The following is a 20,899-nucleotide window of genomic DNA, read 5'->3' as shown; positions in this document are numbered from 1 at the left end:
AAAACCATAGCTTTGACTAGACGGACATTTGTTGGCAAAGTAATGTCTCTGCTTTTTAATATGCTGTCTAGGTTGGTCATAGCTTTTCTTCCGAGAAGCAAGTATCTTTTAATTTTATGGCTGCCATTACCATCTGCAGTGATTTTTGGAGCCCAAAAAATAAAGTCTCTCACTATTTCTATTGTTTCCCCATCTATTTGCTGTGAACTGAGGACCAGGTGCCATGATCTTCGTTTTCTGAATGTTGAGTTTTAAGTCAACTTTTTCACTCTCCTCTTTCACTTTCATCAAGAGGCTCTTTAGTTCTTCTTTGCTTTCTGCCATAAGAGTGGTGTCATCTGCTATTTGAGGTTATTGATATTTCTCCCAGCAATCTTGATTCCAATTTGTGCTTCATCCAGCCCAGCATTTCTAGTGATGTACTCTATATAAAAGTTAAATAAGCAGGGTGACAATATATAGCCTTGACGTACTCCTTTCCCGATTTGGAACCAGTCTGTAGTTCCATGTCCAGTTCCAACTGTTGCTTCTTGACCTGCATACAGATTTCTCAGGAGGCAGGTCAGGTGGTCTGGTTTTTCCATCTCTTTAAGAATTTTCCACAGTTTGTTGTGATCCACACAGTCAAAGGCTTTGGCATAGTGAATAAAGCAGAAGTAGATGTTTTTCTGGAATTCTCTTGCTTTTTCGATGATCCAGTGGATGTTGGCAATTTGATCTCTGGTTCCTCTGCCTTTTCTAAATCCAACTTGAACATCTTAAAGGGTGATATCATTATATATAGGGTTCTTATAAATCAATTGGAAAACAACAAATACTACAGTAGACAATTAGAAAGAAAATTGAACAGGAACAAAAGAAATACAACTGACTAAAAAACTCAAAACCGCTCTCACGAACAATCAGAGAACTTCAGATTAGGACAACAAATGATAGTTTTTCACTTACGGTATTGGCAGAGGTTAAGGAGGAGTGGTGAAGCCCAGCATTGGCGTGGGAACTTTTGTGTACTGTTTTGGGGAGTGCACATGAGCTTAACCTGGCTGGGAGGCTGCCTGGTAAAATGCATTTAAAATATACATAACCTTTGATCCTACAATGTTTTCCAGGAACTGTTCCTAAGGAAATCATAATTCAAATTTGCAGAAAGTAACGGAAAGTCCTATTCACTGAGTATAGTTTATAATAGCAAATGATCTGTAATGATTCCTATAGTCAAAGAATGCAAATAAAATAACTGAATGCTTAAACAGGACAAAGCATGGAAAGATAGGTCCTCGGCTGTCAGCAGTTATCTCAGGGCGTCTAGGAGTAAGGGAGGGGATGAGTTAGTAGACATTAGTGAGGACTTTGATTCATTTTCTTTTTTCTATCTTTGTTTTTTTTTTGTTTTGTTTTGTTTTGGCTTTATCCTAAGCAAGGAAAAACATACTTTGTCTTGTTTTTTAAAAAAAGTGATATTCAATTCTGTGCCATTTTTGTACTACTTCATGTTTTCTATTCTTTTCTAGACAATAAGGTTGATTTCTCTGTAGGTTCTGTCTCATTTTATTTTTTATTGTAGTTATGATAAATATTTTGGGGAAAATGAAAATATCCACTAGATAGAAACCTGAAACTAAGTGGGGAAAAAGCAGTATGGAGTACTTAAAAGGCAGTATTTGAATTGAGCATTCCTTATTTTTAACAAATATTTCTTTTCAACTCTAGGTAATAAAGACATCACCTGGGTAATGCTGGAAGCTGGTGCCGAAACAGATGTTGTCAACTCTGTGGGAAGAACAGCAGCTCAGATGGCAGCCTTTGTGGGTGAGTTTTTAGGGCAGTGTTACATTAGATTATACCCCAAATTTCCCCCATGGAAAAAAATGCCCCTTTGCTTCTCAGAGTGTGAATACTGCCATGTTTCCTTTTTAAAAAGCAAACGTTTACAGTTTAGTCTAACTTAATGAAACACCGGATGACATTTTGGAGAACATGAACAAGCTTTTTCAAACTTCCACTCTGAGATAGTGTGGTGAGGCCTTTCTGTTGCGGTCAAATGCTTGAATGAGGATAGTTTACTCCCCTAAGGAAGTAGTTAAACCTAGTATTTAAGAATAAGAACTGTGGTGTCAACGATCTGGGTCGACATTCTGTTTGTACCACCTAATAGGAAGTTACTTAATGATTCTGATCTTCAGTATAATGGTTACATGATTATTAAAAGGATTAAATGAGATGATAGACCTAAAGAGCTTTAACTGTAGCTCTCAATGAAGGCCATCAGTTATTTCTATTTATAATAATTATAACAATGATTAGGAATGAGTATTAGTGATGATACAATATACAGCTGTTTCAGTATCATCCTCAGCAACCATAAACATTTATTGTGTGTGTCCAGTATTTCTTGGTATGTTAATCCTGTTACTTGATATAGGGGGTTTAGAAGAGAGTGGGAATGAATATTTGATGCTGGGTATTTTGGCCCCACTGAGTTGGCAGTTAGCAGAGTCCACTGATATAAAAGCAAAAATAGAAACATCTGATTTATTGGGAATACAGTAAATAGCTTTGTGAGACCTAATGATTCATGAAACAGATACTTAACATTCACAACCTATAGATCAAGCATCACTCTAGATGCTTTGGTGAATAAAACAGGATGTTTGTGTATTTATGGCACTAGGTGACTAATAGGAATAACTGTGTGAAAATATACTCCAGTGTATGACTTAAGGGTTGCATAGAAATACATCAAAGGAAGGGATCTTCTCTCCCATTCCAAGGAATTTCAAGAGAGAAATTACTTTTAAGCTGAGATATAGGGGGAATTAATCAGATAGAGGGGACAGTTAACTATATATGGTATTAAAGTTTATTATTGTATTACTTAAAGCTACTCAGAGTAGGTACAGTTGATTAAGTCAAACAGTCACAGAGTCACTTTTTTACAGCTCTATGAAAACAAATATTCTTGTTTTATTTTAACTCAGTTTCAGGAAGATTTGAGAAAGGTATGACCTTGCTGGGCAAATTGCAGAGAAATATTTGTCTCCCATAGTTAAGGGCTCCCTGGTTGCCACCACCTCACCTGTCAGCTAATTTTGAGGGTGTCTGTGTGGTAAAAAAAAAGAACATTAAGCTAGGAATCATGAGACTCATATTTTAGTTCATATCTGCTCCTAATTATTTCCAAGATAATAGGCAAATCCCTTCACTGCCACATCTTCAGTTTTCTGATATGTACAATGACGCCAGGGAATTAGATGATCTGAAATTCTGTTTAACTCTGCAAGTTTTCATTATGTCCACGATGTAATGAAATAGAGCTCAGATAGAGGTTAAGTATCTTTCCCCAGACCACAGGGCTGAAAGTAGTAGAGGAGTTTGTGTTTCAACCATTAATAGAATAGCCTTTTCTCTTTTTTTTTTCCCTTTTAATACTGCTGTGTTAATAAAAATTCAAGGTACAAATGTCTGCATTTCCATCCTAGAGTGAGGGTAATGTTTTCATTCCATTTTAATCTATTTAGACTAATTTCATAGAAAATTACATTGCAACCTTTCAAGTTGACATTATATTTTCCTCATAGTTAGTATTATTAAAAACTCATTCTCCCACTTTTACGTCCCTCAATCAGGTTGATACATATACATTTGTACTCATATGTGCAATATTTTTTTCATTTTTTAAAAATATGATCATACAAATAAATTCTTGCAACTTTCTTCACTTTCCAGTACACCATGGAAGTCCCTTAGGTGATGGTTTGTGTGTTTTCATGTATTTCCTTAATGTCATTGGCTTATCCTCGTTAGAGTACATTTCCTTTGTGTTTTTATTAACTTAAAAAATCAAGAATGCTTTTCTGTTCTACTAGGACGTACTCTCCTATTCACAACGCTCCCAGTTAAACCTGTATTTCTTAGTTATTATCTAGAAACGAACAAAACTGTACCCTGTGCCCCACCCTTAAGGTATTGTATTTGCCCATTTAGCAACCCCAACAGGATGAAATCATTAAAACTCAATTTATTTCTCCACATTCTCTGTGTTTGCCTTGTCAGGCATCAGGGCTTTCCTTTCCTCCTCCACCGCTACCACTAGCTGTGGCCTTGGCTGAGACAGTCTAGAATTTTTAGTACCAATATATTATTAGAGTGTCATCCACGGTGTGTTCTTTCTCCTTTAGCAGTCCCCACCATCTAGTGTATAATTTCTCTGTTGTGCTGTCTCCACCCATTGGGATTAACTGTCTCTGCTGCCAAGGGCGGCTGTTCTTTCTCCACACTCTCTTTTCTCTTTGCTCCATCTTGATCATTGTTCTCATTTAGTTTTTGATGATAGGACCTTCTCAGATGGTACATAGGTTGTACATGGTTTGAAACCCATCATAACCAAAGCTATCTTTTTTCTCTGAAATGCAAGTCGTATCTTGGCTAGTTTCATGATTCTTGTATCACTGCTCTGTTCTCTTATATGTAGGCATTACTCCACAGTTTTCTAAATCCTGGTTTTGCAAGTGGGAATGTGATTTGTCTTTGTCAGCTTTTCATTTCTTATGCTAGAAGTATATTTCAATTTCAGTTTATCCTTGAAAGTGAAAAATTGTACTGGATGTGTCTGATTGTGTTTATGTTCTCACTAATCCTGCCTAGGACTGACTCAGTGAGCCCATTTAGTCTAGAAGACTCGAGTCCAGTGACCGTAACGATGGAACTCAAAGTGGTCCCCACCCAGCTCCCACTCACAGCATTTATTTTCTGTGTTAATAGTACCGTTTTTTTTTGCATGTATTCCCAATTCATAAATTAAAAACTAATAAAGCTAAATATTTAACAATTTCAGTTATAAAAATTAAATATACATTAAGAACTTATAAAGATAAATTTTAAATATATATGTATATCACTCCTACAGAAATTACTGATGGATTATTTAAAATATCAGAATAACCTAAGCAATATCTAAAATGAGAAAGATAAATCTTGAAAAAAAAATAACATATTTTTTTTCCTTCTCCCAAAGGTGTAATTTTAAAAAACTCCTAGTCTTGTGATAATGTCATTGTTATATAGCCATTATTTTTATGCACAGATATTTCCAACTGCTAACAAGACTTTTTCTGAGTCTACTAATTAGGGGACTGATGAGAAGACGCAGTTACAAGCTAAGTCTATGTCTTTCTGCCTCTGATTCTTTTAACTTCAAATTTTCGTAGGTCTCTTTATATGCTGAGAAGCTTTTTCAGAGTATCTTTTTTTTTTTTTAATCGGGAACATATATTTTTTTATTGAAGCTGGATGTATTTTAGAGCTTCCCTGGTGTTTTGAATAAGCAGTGCAGTTTGTCTTCATCTTTAGTTTCTTCATATACAGTTGTAAATTCCTGCACACTTATCTGCGTTAATTTTGGTGCGGTCATGTTTACATGCTGCTTGCAATATATTTGCTTGATTGTCATTTTCCTCCCTTCTTGAAAATTATGTAGGTCAAAATGATCTTTCCAAACAGAACACTTTATATTTTTGGTATTTCTTGTGACTGTTTGACTTCTCAAGATTATATATAATGGAGATTTCTGGTTTAAAAAAAGAACAAGAAAGTGATGTTTCAGTACTTACAAATAGCATCAAACACCAAAAATGATACATGATCACTACTAAAATATGCTTTCAAATCATGATTGTGTTGTTTTATCATTTAATTATTAATTCTCCCTCCATTTCTTTTCTTTTTTTCCCCTGGATCTCTCTTTTTTCAGCTCTCTCATCTTTCCCATAGTGATTTCTATATCCTAATTTTTATCTCTTTTGAGATATTTTATCTACTTTGTCTTCTGCATTACTATTTTAGTTCTCCATTGTAACCAGGATTACCTTTCTCAGTTTGTCTATTAACTTTTAAAAATGGAATTTGTCTGTGGTCCATGAGAGTCTCTTTACATACAATAACTGATCTGCTTGTGTTCTTCGGTGGTTGTCTTTACGGTTTGGTTGTGGAGTGGTGGGAGTAGATGTTACAGTACGTGTTCCACGGAAGCGCCCTCTGTTGGAGACATTGCATCGTCTTTCGAGATTGGATCCCCTTGGGTCTGCATCTCCTAGGCAGGCAGGTAAAGCTGACAGGGTGATGGAGCCGTGAAGGGCTGTGCCATCTCTCTATACCTACGGGCCCAGGGTCAACAAGCCAGGAAATATTTCAGCCTCTGCTGAGACACAACTCGTGGGTTATCCTCGAACTCTTGGGCAAGCTCAGAACTTGACCAGCCTCAGAGATCCACCTGGCCCACAGCACAGTCCCCCTGCAAGTCACCTGCTGTCAGCAGGATTGAGCAGATGCTCCCTGGACCGGTACACAAGTGGGCAGGGGCCACACGGGCCACCCAGAGCAGACCGCTGTCGTAGAGCCCCGGCATCTGGGTCTGCTCCACAAGACTCTGTCACAGGTCTCTCAGCCCTCATCAGGCAGGAAGGAGGAAGAAGTCTGTCTTGCCGAGATTCCTGGAAAAGCCTGCAGTTGCAGATGTGCCCTGCTTGTCCAGAGGGGCCACTTCCTTGCTCCAGAGAAGCCGTGGAGGGAGCCAGCGGGGAGGGAGCAGCAGGAACACACAGTCAGGCGGCCAGCTTCCCCAGGGGAGGTTCTGCTTTCCTAGAACAGTTTTTACCTCTGGTTATGGCTTCCAGAAGTGGCACAGGGATCTGTGAGGAGACACAGTGTGGATTCCAAGCTTATAGAAGCAAAAGCTTTTTCTCTAATTCATTTCACCAGAAGGTGAGCTTTTCTCAAATCCAAGGGGAGGAGAGATTAGCTTAACAAAATGGATAGTAATTATAATGACAATAAGAAACTTAATACAGAATAAATTTAAATTTTGTGTAAAGAAAGCCAGATGTGATTAGGGAAGAATGAACATCATATGTGTAGGAGTGGAAGAAGAAACATTTAAATTATGTGCAATTTTTATTAAATATTTAGGGTCAGTTTTAAGTAGAACACTGCTTTTTTATTATTGTTGTTGTTATCCACATAATCTTCTTATGTCTTGTAGATTCTGTGTCTTAAAAGGGGATTATTTCTTGACTTTGAAAAGCACGCTTATAGATGTTTCCTAAAACATTTTACCTCTCCCCTTCCTCCCCTACTCTCCTAAAAGTTAAGGACGTTGATGCGTGTTTACTTCAGAAAACAGAACAACATAATTAAAAATTGGAAAATGTCTTATTTTGAATGATAATACATTTCCTATTTTCCTATTAAAAGGTCAACATGATTGTGTGACTATAATCAACAATTTCTTTCCTCGAGAGAAACTGGATTATTACACTAAGCCCCAGGGACTGGATAAAGAACCGAAACTGCCCCCAAAGTTGGCAGGCCCACTGCACAAAATCATCACTACAACAAATCTTCATCCTGTCAAGGTACTGTAGCTTATTGTATTTGCTTTCTATTTAAATTGTGTGTGTGTGTGTGTGTGTGTGTGTGTGTGTGTGTGTGCGTGCGCGTGCTTAGTTGTGTCTGACTCTTCGCGACCCCATGGACTGCAGCCCACCAGGCTCCTCTGTCCATTGGAACCTTCCAGGCAGGAATACTGGAGTCGGTTGCCATTTCCTTCTCCGGGGGATTTTCTCAACCCAGGGATCGAACCCCAGTCTCCTGCATTACAGGCAAATTCTCTACCGTCTGAGCCACCAGGGAAGCCCATCAATATTGCTTTAGAATTTAAACTGCTCTTGGTATATGGGGTCCTGATTGTCTTGGGTTGCTTTTTGTTGATGTCAGACCTGTGGTAGGCTCTCCCGTTCAGCTGATACAGTGAAGTAGTGCCCTTGTTTGAAACCTACAAGAGAGTGAGGGCCACAGGCCAGAGCCAGAGGAAGAGCAGGCAGAGAGGTGGGTTCAGCCAAAACCCAGCTTCCGCTTCGTCTCACAGTGAGCTCCGTTTATTAGCGGCTCCAGAGAGGCGACGAAGCCAGGCTTTCCTCTATCAGTGTGTCATGGCTGACGTCTGCCCCCAGGGGGCAAGGACAGCCGCCCAGATGGTGCCAAGCGAGGTGGCTCTCTCTGGATGAAGGCAGTTCCCCGAGGAAGGAGGCAGCTCTGAGCCACAGCAGCCAAAAGTCACAGTCGCGGGGACCTGGTAACAGGATCTGGGTGAGGGACCAGCGGCATCCAGTACAATAATTACCTTCCAGGCGGTGTTCGGAAGTGTAATCATCAACACATTTCTTTCATCCAAGTAGGTATCTGATGCATTTAAGTAGTACAGTTCTTCCAGTAAATAGTCAAATCACACAGATTTTCAAACTTTGTGAACCAGCTCAGAAGTTCACATAGTATAACTGGTAAACTTCAGGGGTTATCCTGAACTATTCCCACTGCTGTTTTCTTCATATTTCATATGTGACCTTTTTGTTTATAAAATGATTATGTTTTAAAAAATTAATCCAAAAGAATATAATTTTTTCCGTGAGTCATCTCAGGAAACAGCACTGACCTTTTTCAGACTTCAGTGTCCGCCTTATGCCTTCATTCATAATGTATAGATTTGATAGTAATTCAGAGCTATTTGGGGGTTTCTTTGGTTTGTTTTTTAATATTTATGTATTTATTTGACTATGTTGGGTCTTAGTTGTGGCATGTGGGGTCTAGTTCCCTGACTAGGGATTTAACCCGAGTCCCCTGCATTGGAAGTGTAGTCTTAGCCACTGGACCACCAGGAAAGTCCTGAGAACTATTTGTTGAGCAAGATGTATGTTGGGTCAAAAACTGAAGTTTTCCCTTAGTACAAAGTGTTATTATAATGTACTGAAATGGATTTCCTTAGTATGTTACAAAAGAAAAATCTGGAATATACTGATCGTCATTAGAGTAAGTGGACAGCTCTCATGAAGTAACTCTTTTGAAGATTAACACACACTTAAAGATGTAAGTTATAAATTGTATGTAATATTATTACTTTATTGCTGCATCTCTTGGCATATGGTCTTTTGAAGCTTGAGGAACAAACAGGTAAATATCTTTCATGTGGCCTTTCCCCCAAGTTTTAATAATGTTCTGGACCATCAAGAGAGATGGCAAAGTAGCAGATCCTTTCCCACACAACAGACAAGTGCAATCTATTCTGTTTTTATTTTTCAGAACTCATATGTATTACTTAACATTTTGAAAGAACCACTAGATGCAACACTTGTGATCCTCGCCGGGCAAAAAAAGAAATTCTGCCATGGAACAGGTGTTTGTGTTTCTAGTGGAAATTTTATAGGACTTAGAATTTAACTGTTAGAAAAATACTTAGCCTCTTCTGTTTCAGTCTTCTTTCCCTGCCAGCACATGCAGGAGAGAGAGAACTCCTGGAAATGACGACGTTGTCTCTGTAGTGTTCTTTCTTGGAGTGGAGTGGGCTGGGGTGGGAAAACAGGAGTTTCCCTAGGCATACAGCATTTCTCAATGTAGAGCACGTGCGTGGTTTTATAAGGCCTTCATCACTCCCCCTCCAGTCTGAGTGTGACTCAGGGGTCCCCAACATCTGGGATCTAATGCCTGATAATCTGAGGTAGAGCTGATGTAATAATAATGGAAGTACAGTACACAATAAAGGTAATGCCCTTGAATCATCCTGAAACGATCTCCTCCCCAATCCCCCTCTCCCCCGTGGAAAAATTGTCTCGCACAAAATCGGTCCCTGGTGCCAAAAAGGTTGGGGACCACTGCATTACAGGATATTTTGGGTTTGATTGATTTAAAGAAGTTTTCTATGTGTTTCTGATTCACTGTGTCTTACGTCTGTTTCCACCCTTTGAGATTGCGGTAATTTCAGTTATTGTGACAGTTGGGTCTGTGGAGTAATTTTTGATGTTTACACAAAACCTCGTCTCTCAGGGTTAAATATCTCAAGAATTATTGTACCTGCAATTATCTTTAAAGGCACATGTTTTGCGTAAGTTAGATTAAGGGTATATTTATACAGACAAATTGTAAACTAAAATAGCCTACATTTTATTTTTTAGAGCACTTGGTTTTATGAGAGACTGCTCTGATTATAGCACCTTCTTTCAGACCAGACCTTGCCTTTTGTAGATATAGTCTATTTGCTTGAAAACTTTTTTTTATCCACACTTTAGTCAAAAGCTGCCCAGTTGCTTTGGTTATGGCCCATTTTCATTGCCTTACCCCTTTTCAAGCTGGCGTGGGTCTTCAGAGGGCATATTATAAAAAAGTAACTCATAGCCACCAGTCAAATCAAAGGCCTTTAAAAATAAGCACAGGACAACACCTGATCCAACAGTGGACCTTTTGCCACAGTGTACCTAACACAAATACATTGGTGAGGAGGTTAAGTGGCTGCTATGGCAATAAGGGTGTTTGTTTTCAGCAGGGACTTAGGGAGTTGTGCTGATGCCCAGGATATAGACGTTTATAATGGAGAAAAACAGAGGCAGGAGGAAGAGTGACAATAGAGGTTAGCAGGGTCCGTAAGTGATCAGGAGATAGATGTGTGCCAGTGATCCTGTTTTTTTATTATTAACATGATTCTTAAGCCCAGAATTTATTTATTCATCCTCAGTAATTATTAATAATAATGTTTCCCTTTGTAATAAATATCCCTTTATAATGCTTGAGAGACTAAAGGAAGGAAACTAATTCAAGTATTCTTTCGTGTACAGCTATGATAAATGCTTCCATGAGCTCGTGGTTGAGCTGTGGATATATATCATTTTTTCACTGTGTTTGGGCTTCCCTGGTGGCTCAGATGGTAAAGAACATGCTGGGTTCAGTCCCTGGGTCCAAGAGATCCTCTGGAGAAGGGAATTGCAATCCACTCCAGTATTTTTGCCTGGAGAATTTCATGGACAAAGGAGCCCGGCAGGCTATGATCCATGGGGTTTACTGCTGAATATTATAAAGTAAATAAAGTCTAATGTCTTAAATAAAAAAATCATTAATCTGGGTTCTATTTGGGTTTTTTTTTTTTTTAAGAATTCTCACATGCAAGTTTAGATCCAATACTTGGATTCATAATGTATACAAAATATTGAGCAAATGGCGTCAAGTGATGGCAGTTGATAGGAGAAATATGAATAATTAATGATTCTTTTCTTCTCTGCCACAAGTTAGCTTTTAACTTGTATAATGGTAAGGGAAGTTGTCAGCAAATTTATCAATAAGGATTCTGATTATACTTATTTCATGAAGTCTAGTTTATTATTGAGTGCTATATTTGAAGTAAAATATTGGGCTGTGTATCAATTTAGTAGGGTCAGAAATAAGTAAAGTCCTATTTTAATTTGACAAGAACATTTAGTTTATGTTCAGTTTTCACGTGGGAAGCTTGGGCATGGATTTTTCCTTAAGTTAACAATTGCCTTACTCCTAGTCTAAAGAAAAGGATCTGATTCATGAATCTGCCATCTGTTTCAGTTACCTGGGATAGGTATTTTACTGTGACACAGAGGTTAACAAATACTGCATGACTTTCTGCTCTGAGAATACAGTTGTGCCTCTTTCCCACATATTTACATTACTGTTTTGTCATATGGATTTGTACAGGTGTCTTATGCAATCAATAAAGAAGAAAATACTCCTTCTTACACTGAATTTGGGCTTAATCTGTGCATATTTAGGAAGTGTAGGACTCTTGCATAATACTGGATAACTCTCTAATTATCCCCTTTTTAAAGCTATTTTTGCTTTCCTCTTTCATCTATTCATATTAATGATTAGAAGCATATTAGGAAAATTTCCACAGAGAAATATAGTTAGTAATCAATACACCTTTTATTTTTAGACTTCTGCCTGTAAAAAAACCTCATTTCCTTATAATTAACAAGAATGAATGAGAATTGTGGTTTTCCTAGCCATGAAATCCTAACACTCAGTAATGTTAGCTAAAAGTAATGATTGCTCTGTTATTTGTTTCTATATATAAAGGGTGTGCAAATATGCCATGCTTATCTTTAGTAAGAGAGCTTCCCTAGCTCAGGTGATAAAGAATCTGCCTGCAATGTGGGAGACCCAGGTTCAATCCCTTGGTCGGGAAGATCCCCTGGAGGAGGGAATGGTTACCCACGCTAGTACTTGCTTGGAGAATCCCATGGGCAGAGGAGGCTGCAGGGCTACAGTTCATGAGGTTGCAAAGAGTCGGACATGACTGAGTGACTAACACTTTTATTGTGAGTAAAAGTGCTTTTAACAGATATAGAAACCATGATTCCAAGTGGCCAACTAATACTTAGTTTAACTGGAGGGCAAATCACACAATAACTTTGATATTCAGAGTTCAAGAGATTTCATGATGTCCTTCTGTTATTAGTTTTACAGCTTGATCAGTGGCAATTTGCATTCTTATTTGAATTAATATAGTAAATATGTGACCATGAGAAAGACTTTATTTGGTAATCAAAACTGACTGCCTAAATTGAGCATGGAAAGCCTCTCGTGGAATTTCTAAGCTCACTGGGGTTTCTTCTAGATTGTGATGCTTATAAATGAGAATCCTCTGCTGGCAGAAGAAGCAGCTCTGAATAAATGCTACAAGGTGATGGATTTGATTTGTGAGAAATGTATGAAGCAAAGAGACATGAATGAAGTACTGGCTATGAAAATGCATTACATCAGCTGTATCTTTCAGAAATGTATTAACTTCTTAAAAGACAGAGAGAATAAATTGGACACTCTGATCAAAAGGTACAGTTTTTACAATGTCATGTATAAAAAACACTCAAATGGGTAATGTTTTATTATACGAAATCTCGTTATGGATTTAAAAATTAAACATTTTAGCAGCAGCTGTTATTGTTGAGATCACATTTAATCCGTCAGAAACCAGGGGCCCTATTAAAACTAGATTGATTATTCCGTTCTGTACTGTTTACAACATTTTTGCCATCCTAAATTATGGGTGAGGAATCTGAAGTTTGGGGAGGTTAAAAAGCATCTGTAAAATCATACAGCTAGAAGGTAGCCCAAGTCCAGATTTGACGATAGGTATGCTATGCCGAAACTGCTGCTCTAGGTTGATCCCAGCCCTCAGTGTATCTGTGTTCCCGTAACTGGGAAGGCTGTGTGTTGGCCTTGTTCTCTGACTACCAGGGGTCAGATTCTCATGATTTTACTAAGAAAAGAGAACTAAGTCAGAAGGGTGTGACTTAGTCAGAGTTTACATTCTTTGTTCAAATAACTGCCATGGTAATAAGTAACTAGCTAATCTGATAAATGTCTAGTATGTTTTACGTCAGGGGTCACCTTTTTAAATACATCCCTGGGCGCCTAAACCTGATAAGACCTGGCCTAATGGGCAGGTGGAACAGCAGTTTGAATTGAATCAATCCTCATGATGTGACTACACAGTGAAAATCTTAAGCAGCAAAGAAAAGTGAAAGTGTTGGTCACCCAGTTATGTCTGACTCTCTGCAACCCTGCGGACTGTAGCCCGCCAGGCTCCTCTGTCCATGGAATTCTCCAGGCAAGAATACTGGAGTAGGTTGCTATCCCCTCCTCCAGCGCATCTTCCCAACCCAGGGATCAAACCCCGGTCTCCTGTACTGCAGGCAGATTTGTTACCCTTTGACCTACCAGGGAGGCCCAGGGAGCAAGGAAGGAACTACTCCAACTTCATGTGTTCAACTGGGAGGAAATGCTTGATAATTCGATTCCAGTTACTCTTTTAAAACTATCTTTCAGCTTGTTAAAAGGCCGAGCTTCTGATGGCTTTCCAGTATATCAAGAAAAGATCATTCGAGAAAGTATCAGAAAATTTCCTTACTGTGAAGCTACTCTCCTCCAGCAGCTGGTGCGAAGCATTGCTCCTGTCGAAATCGTAAGGCTCTTCTTAACTAGGTTAACTCTGTTAGTAGGACCTAATTACCATATTTTATATAATTAGAGGCATGTTCTCCTTAGCATTATTTAGTTACCTAATAAAGGCATAATTATCTGAAGGAAAATTTCAGAAACAAACATGGAGATAAATTTGCCTGCTAACACTGTTTCTGTTTATCCGTTTTCCCTCCGTCAGTCCTCTTCTTTCATTTATATAGTTTGTGGTTTAATACACACAGTATTTCCTTAGGTCAGAATATAGATATTATAGTTATAGTGGATACTTACATTTTTAATGATTTGGTGAAACCTCAACGGTGGGATCACACCCAGTACGTAATACAGACCCACGTTTGTTTTCACATGTAGCTTCTGAAAAACCAGCATAAAATCCCGTACTAGATGGAAAGTAGGAATTGAATGTCTACCTTGATGGTTTCCTGTCGGGGGGATGTGAGAGGATGAGTTATGGGAAAACTCACTGTGTATCCTGCTAAACAGTGTTAAAGTATGTCCTGCTTCTTAGATCCTCCCTTAATGCCTCTGATTTTATATATTTTCCACACATTAAAAAAAAGTCTCTTTATACTTATCAGTTATGGGAAGTAAATTTGAACTTTATTATCTGCTCTTTACTTACTTTCGTCATGTATTTATTTAAGTGGCATTAAAGACACTTCCTGCCTTCCCTATTTTGGATACCTTTCAGATCACCTTATCTATACCAGTTACGGTTTTATACATTTCAGTGGAATCGCTTATCAGCCTTTGTGTAATAGGCAAGAAACTGATCCTGACACTGTTACCATTCATGCCTTCCTCCCTCCCTCTGACAATGTCTGCTCTTCTCTAGCCTTCTCTAGGCTGTTGTATCATTCTCAGCCCAAAAAATCAGAACAAAAAATGAGTTCCAGGTGCTCCTTTTATACATTAAGATTTCATCCACTCAGAACTATTAAAGAAGAAAAACCTAAGCAGACAAGATGATTTCATGAAGTTCACGCATTGATTTATTCCTGAGAGTTCGCCATGATTTCACATAGAGATTCTTTCTGCTTGCTGTTTAATACGCTTGGCTATTTGGTGTTTAAGTTTTTTGGAAGTTTAAAGTTAGCATGTTATGAGGGTAGCTTATCAACTATGAAATGTGTTTTGGCTGTGCATGTCACACTCCAGCCAACCATGAATTAAATAGATAAGAGCTTTTTTAATTTACATATACTCAGAAGCCCAAAGGTAGGCAGACCCAGTCTGGTACAGTGGACTAGGGACCCAAATCCTTTCCCATTTTTCCACCCAATATTCTTTAGCCATCTGGATTATCATGCACATGCTAATGACCTCACAGTTGCAAGGCATCTTTCCTTCAAAATCATATCCTTCAAACTCATATTCCTGTCCTAGGCAGGCAAGAAAATGAAATTGGTCTAGAGCTGGAAAGCATAAGCTTATCAGAGAAGCGATTAACAGTGGCTGCTGAGTGATACCCAGCACTGATAAGTGTAGCTGACATTGTACCTTTAAGGGAGAAAACAGAAAAACTAAAAATAGCAGGTCGGAGTACTTTTTAAAAAGGCAAAGCAGGTCAGGGTAGGACTCAACAATCCATCTTAGCCCTATATCATAGAACAGTGTAGTTAGAGAGGATAGTGTTTGATGTTTATCCTATGATCTGAGTCATCCGTAATCAAGATAATATTTATTTAATGCATTTTAGAAACATTTCTCTCTTTAAAAACTTCTGTCTTAAAGACTTGATCTGCAATGCTTGTGGCTGTGAGTGTCCCAGATAGCCACTGTTGACTGCTGACAGATTCCAGTATTCTGCAAGTTCAGAAGCCTCTGAAGCAGTATTACCCTTGTCCCATGACTCGGTGGTTCTCACGGTCGGCTGCCATGAAGATCACCCCTGGTATTTTCTGACAGTGTTAGTGCCTGAGCCCAAACCGCTGCCTGTGGTGGAGCACTGGCTTCTGCTTGTCACAGAGGTCAGCAGGAAGTGTGAGGCACAGTCCTATTTAAGAAATGCTCCCCAAGCATTGTAACATGAGACTGTTGAAGATATTTTGCTTTATCATTTGAAGGTGTATATTTTAACTTCTGGAAGGCTAGCTAAGGTCTCTGATTTTATAGGATACATATTTAACAAAGTAGATGACAAGGTTTGGTATGATAAGAAAGAATTCTTATCACTCCATTGTGACAAGAAAGATTTCACATGGTTATTCTGCTGTACCATCAATTTTTTTTCTGAGGCAGTAGTTCACGTTAATAGCCATATTTCTAGCAAAAAATATTTTAGTTTTACTTCTGGTATATTTGTGAGAATACCATTGTTTTGTGACTCCTACAAAAGTCCCATTTTGGGAAAGATTTTGAACATGTCTCAGTCTTGATTTTTTTTCCCCCCTTAATTTTTATTTATTTATTTTTAATTTTTGGCTGCACTGGGTTTTCGCTGCTGCAAGGGCTTTTCTCTATTTGAGGCAATTTTTAACAAGCTCTCTGATGCACGCCCTCTTTTCAGCACAACTGCCATAGACATTCATTCTGTGCAAATATTCTGCAGATGGTGGAGGCTACTCTGGTTTCCGTGCACGGGCTTCTCATTGGGGTGTCTTCTCTTGTCGTGAAACACAGGCTGTAGGCTGTGCGGGCTTCAGTAGCTGCAGCACACGTGGGCCCTGGCTTATATCCAGAGCACAGGCTTACTATTTGTGGTGTACGGGCTTGGTTTCTCCGAGGTGTCTGGGATCTTCCCAGCCCGGGGATTGAACCCATGTCTCCTGCCTTGGCAGGCAGATTTCTGTACTGCTGGGCCACCAGGAAAACCCTGTCTCAGTCATGTTTACGAAAAGAATATTTGAACATGAACATGTAATTGTAAAAACATTTAAGTACCAGTAATTCTCAGACTTTTAGTATGTTTCAGAATCACTTGTAATAATGCAGGTACATGGACCACATCCTTTGAGACTCTAATTTAGAAAGTATAGATTGATCTGAATTTTGAACAAACTATCTGATACACTATCATTTCAGCACAACTGCCATAGACATTCATTCCTGATGAAATCATTAACTTGTAACTAGTATCAAGCTATTATTTCAGCTCTTTTTTCTCACTGTTATATTATCTTCATTCCAAAAGAGAATTCTTAACTCTTGAACTAAAAAGAAACTTAGTAATTATTTGTTTTCAGGAGGAGTAAAGTGGTTTTGAAATGAGTCTAGTGTAAAACAGTGTTCCAAGGTGGTTATTTGTTATGTATAACTGGTAAAATAAATATTCCTAGAAAGGAAAAGCAAATAAAAATAAAAATATAAATTATGAAAATGTCCACATTTTTAGTTAGGAATAAAGAAGCAAATTTGAAAAACTCAGAAATGAGAACTGTTGTGAGTAGGTATGATAGCTCCATACCCTGTAATTGCTCTAAGTAGATCTTAATAGTATTATCCCAGGCAGATAAATATTTAAATAGGTCTTAATAGCATTACCCCAGGCAGATAAATATTTGCCCTTATAATTTCCTCTGTTAAGAAATTTCATAAATCCTCTTTAGCAAGCCATTCTGATTTTCAATAACTGTATAATTTTCATATTTTTGGTTTTTCTTAATAACCTAATGCAACCACATGTATAGCTCTTTAATCTTAAGAGTTTGGAGCATTTCAGTGATAAAGGTGATAGTTTTATCTATTAGAATTGTGGATCCACATCAAGTAAATAGTTTTAAATAGACAAGTTCTTTAAAACACTTAAATTGCATTAAACTTTTAAGAATTATGATAAACATTTGTGATGTATCCTATAAATTGTCCCTCAGAATATGTATTATATATTGTCTTAATCCTCAGAAGGAAATTCCACTCTCAGTTTATTGTCCTATATCTTAAATCTTTGTATGCTTACTGAATAATCCCAGTTGAAAAATATGTTTATCCTAGAATAGAGCCAAATTTTTTCTTTCTGAACATCTGGATCCACGACTTACCTCCCATGTACTGGGTGCAGAAAAAGGTGTACTCAGAAAGGTGTGTGTGCCATGAAGTCTGTGCAGGCTCTCTCTCACCTTAATCGTTTTGTCTCTTTTTCTGGAAGTGTCTTCTCTGTAGTCTGTCCATGGTGATTTCAGAGTTTTGTGTTTTTTTCCCTCTTCTTACTTCCTCTAGGGTTCTGACCCCACTGCATTCTCTGTGCTCACCCAGGCCATCACTGGTCAAGTGGGTTTTGTGGATGTTGAATTTTGCACCACCTGTGGAGAAAAAGGAGCAAGTAAGAGATGCTCAGTGTGCAGAATGGTAAGAGTGAAGTTCAGTTCATTGACATCTGAATGTTTAGACTTCATCGAAGTTGATAACTGAGTTTTAATATTCTACAAATGTAATAGTTGGCATTTTTTTCTAATACTAATATATTAGATATGAAGTATTGAATCTAATATTTTAAAATAATTTTGAAAAAGAACTGTAGGATACGTGTAGTTCTGTCCCCTCTTCTCCCCAGCTCACATGTTGCCCAGCTTCTATGCTGACCACACCCAAAAAGAGAGTATGAATGAATGAATGGTTATGAAAAAACTTATTCACAGGGGACTGAGACTGGTGCATATATGAGAACCTACAACGACTCATAAATATGCAGTCTTAAATCTTCCAGTGTTGACTTCAGCTACTCTCTCTTCATCAGCTCTTCCTTGTAAAGCTCTCACTCCCTTCTGACCGTCACCAGTCTTTAAGCTTTCTGGACTGCTACCCACTTCTGCCAGAATTATCTTTATAAAGAGCATATCTGAATGGATTTTTCTCACATACAGATGCTACCCACATGCATGCATCTGTACGTTCACTTCACCCTGTAGATCATGTTAATTTCCTATTGTTTTTAAGGTTGAAATTCTTCAGCACATTCTTCTGCAGCCCATCATGTTCTGCTAGAAACTTCTTCTCCAGTTTCATTACCTTTACTTACCTCTCTGAACCTGTTTCCTTTTGTGTGAAATGGGGCTAGAGTTGTGAGAACTAAATGAGACCATATATATTGATTAACTATGGCCACATATAAAAACACTCCAAAATTCATTACTTAAAACGAGTCTTTTTTTTTTAAGTTTTTCTCATGTTTGTGTTTGGCTGGGGCACATCTGTTCCATGTGTTTCTCATCCTCCTTGGACCAGCAGGCCAGGGTGAACATGTCCCCATGGTGATGGTAGAGCTGTAGATGATGTAGGTGATATAGTAGGCAAGTAGAAACATACAAGGTCTTTTGAGGTCCTGCCTTGAAATTGCCATGCTGTCTCATTGTTCTGGCCAAAACAAGTTGCCTGGCTTTATTTAAAGTTAATTCTCCTCCCCTTCAGAGAAAAGAACTTTGAAGTCACATGGGAAAATGTATGGGTGCAGGGAAGAGTGAAGAGTTGGGGCCAGTAATACAGTCTATAATACCTTCTATGTATAACAGCCTAGCCCAGTGCTTGACATATAATTTTATAAAAATCTCAGCTCTATTTATACAAATATGTTGCTCTCCTAAACACAGCATTCACTTTCCTATTCCTGCATTTTTGTACAAGATATTCCGTCCACTTGGAATGCGTCTTCCCTGTTTCTCTGTCTACTGACTCCCTCTATTTAGAGTGAGTCATTGCTTCCTCTGTGTTCCCATTGCTGTTACGTCCTGTTCTAGGATATAAATCATGTTGCTAATTATTAGCCTCCATCCATGCTACCCCATCCTGCTCTAGCTTCCTCTGGGACAACAATTGTTATTTTCTTTGTCCTTGTACCGTATCACTTCTGGCACACAGAAGTCTCTCAAATAAATCATATGTTAGAGTCTTTGGTAGACCATGTGTTATATATTCATTGTTGTTAAAAAGTGTAAGCTAAAAATTGCAAAGGTAAACAATACACATTCATACATCCTGGTTTTAAAATAAAGTACATTGGGAGTTAGTCACTTAGTCATGTCCAATGCTTTGTGAACCCTTGGACTATAGCCCGCCAGGCTCCTCTGTCCATGGCATTCTCCAGGCAAGAATACTGAAGTGGGTTGCCATTTCCTTTTCTATGGGATCTTCCCAACTCGGGTATCAGTCCCGGGTTTCCTGCATTGCAGGCAGATTCTTTACCATCTGAGCCACCAAGGACGCCTAGAAAAGTTAATATTTTTACAGCACAGTACTTGATTTAATGTTGTAGTTGAAAAGTCATGTGACTACACTTTGAAAATAAACCTACAATTGCCTTCAGGTAATATATTGTGATCAGACCTGCCAGAAAACACACTGGTTTGCACATAAGAAAATCTGTAAGAATCTCAAGGATATTTATGAGAAGCAACAGTTGGAGGCTGCCAAGGCAAAGAGTGAAGAGGAGAACAGTAAGTATATAAAAACCGAGACCATAATACTTGTCAGTAGAAAGAGGAAGGATCAATTATATTAACACAGGACACACGGGAACTGCATCTTCTCAGGGAACCAAGGAAAACTGGTGTTAATGAACATCAGGATTACACTTAAATATATCCTTCTTTTGAGTCTCTGGGATAATGTACAGACTATAGTCAGCCTAGATAGCACTAGAAAATGAAAAACATAAAATTCTGAGAAATGGTGTTTATTCCCCTTTCTACTTTGTAATTCGTGAGACTGCTCTGGAGCCACGTGACTCTTAATGAGTAGTTTACTTATATTTTGCTCACAAAGGATTTTAAGTCTTTGAAATAATTAAATTTCTCCTAGTGGCTACCTGAAGATTTTTAAGATTGGAAGCCTTTAAATTTCTTAATTATAAAACTGCAGGTAAAATTATGGAGTAAATTTATAAATTACAAGTTAACTTGCATAGCTTAACTTTCCACAAGTGTGAGGGTAGTGAGTTCCATATTATTTTTCCTTTCCTTTCCTCATAAAGTGTATGACTCATTTTCATCAGAAACAGTGAATTGATTCAGCAATGATTCACATATTGGAGAAGAGAACCGCCCACACTCTTACGTCCCACCCCAGAGGATATAGGATATGTATCACACATTCTGGGAAGTGATAGGTTGCCAAAAGGTTACCTGGGTGATTCTGATAC

General features: G+C 38.2%; 1 protein-coding gene across 1 annotated transcript in view; it reads left to right on the top strand.

The window, feature by feature from the left end:
• ANKMY2 (ankyrin repeat and MYND domain containing 2) overlaps window positions 1–20,899 on the top strand; it is a 41,782-nt gene that overhangs the window by 15,970 nt on the left and 4,913 nt on the right. Inside the window, exons 4-9 of the mRNA XM_065938618.1 lie at window positions 1,711–1,809; window positions 7,249–7,409; window positions 12,461–12,675; window positions 13,672–13,807; window positions 17,986–18,114; window positions 20,066–20,195. Coding sequence (XP_065794690.1) covers window positions 1,711–1,809; window positions 7,249–7,409; window positions 12,461–12,675; window positions 13,672–13,807; window positions 17,986–18,114; window positions 20,066–20,195 — 870 coding nt within the window. The remainder of the gene's footprint in view (window positions 1–1,710; window positions 1,810–7,248; window positions 7,410–12,460; window positions 12,676–13,671; window positions 13,808–17,985; window positions 18,115–20,065; window positions 20,196–20,899) is intronic.

Source organism: Muntiacus reevesi, chromosome 6 (assembly GCF_963930625.1).
Source record: "Muntiacus reevesi chromosome 6, mMunRee1.1, whole genome shotgun sequence".
NCBI classification, from domain to species: Eukaryota; Metazoa; Chordata; class Mammalia; order Artiodactyla; family Cervidae; genus Muntiacus; species Muntiacus reevesi.
This window is presented reverse-complemented; position numbering and strand designations above follow the sequence as displayed.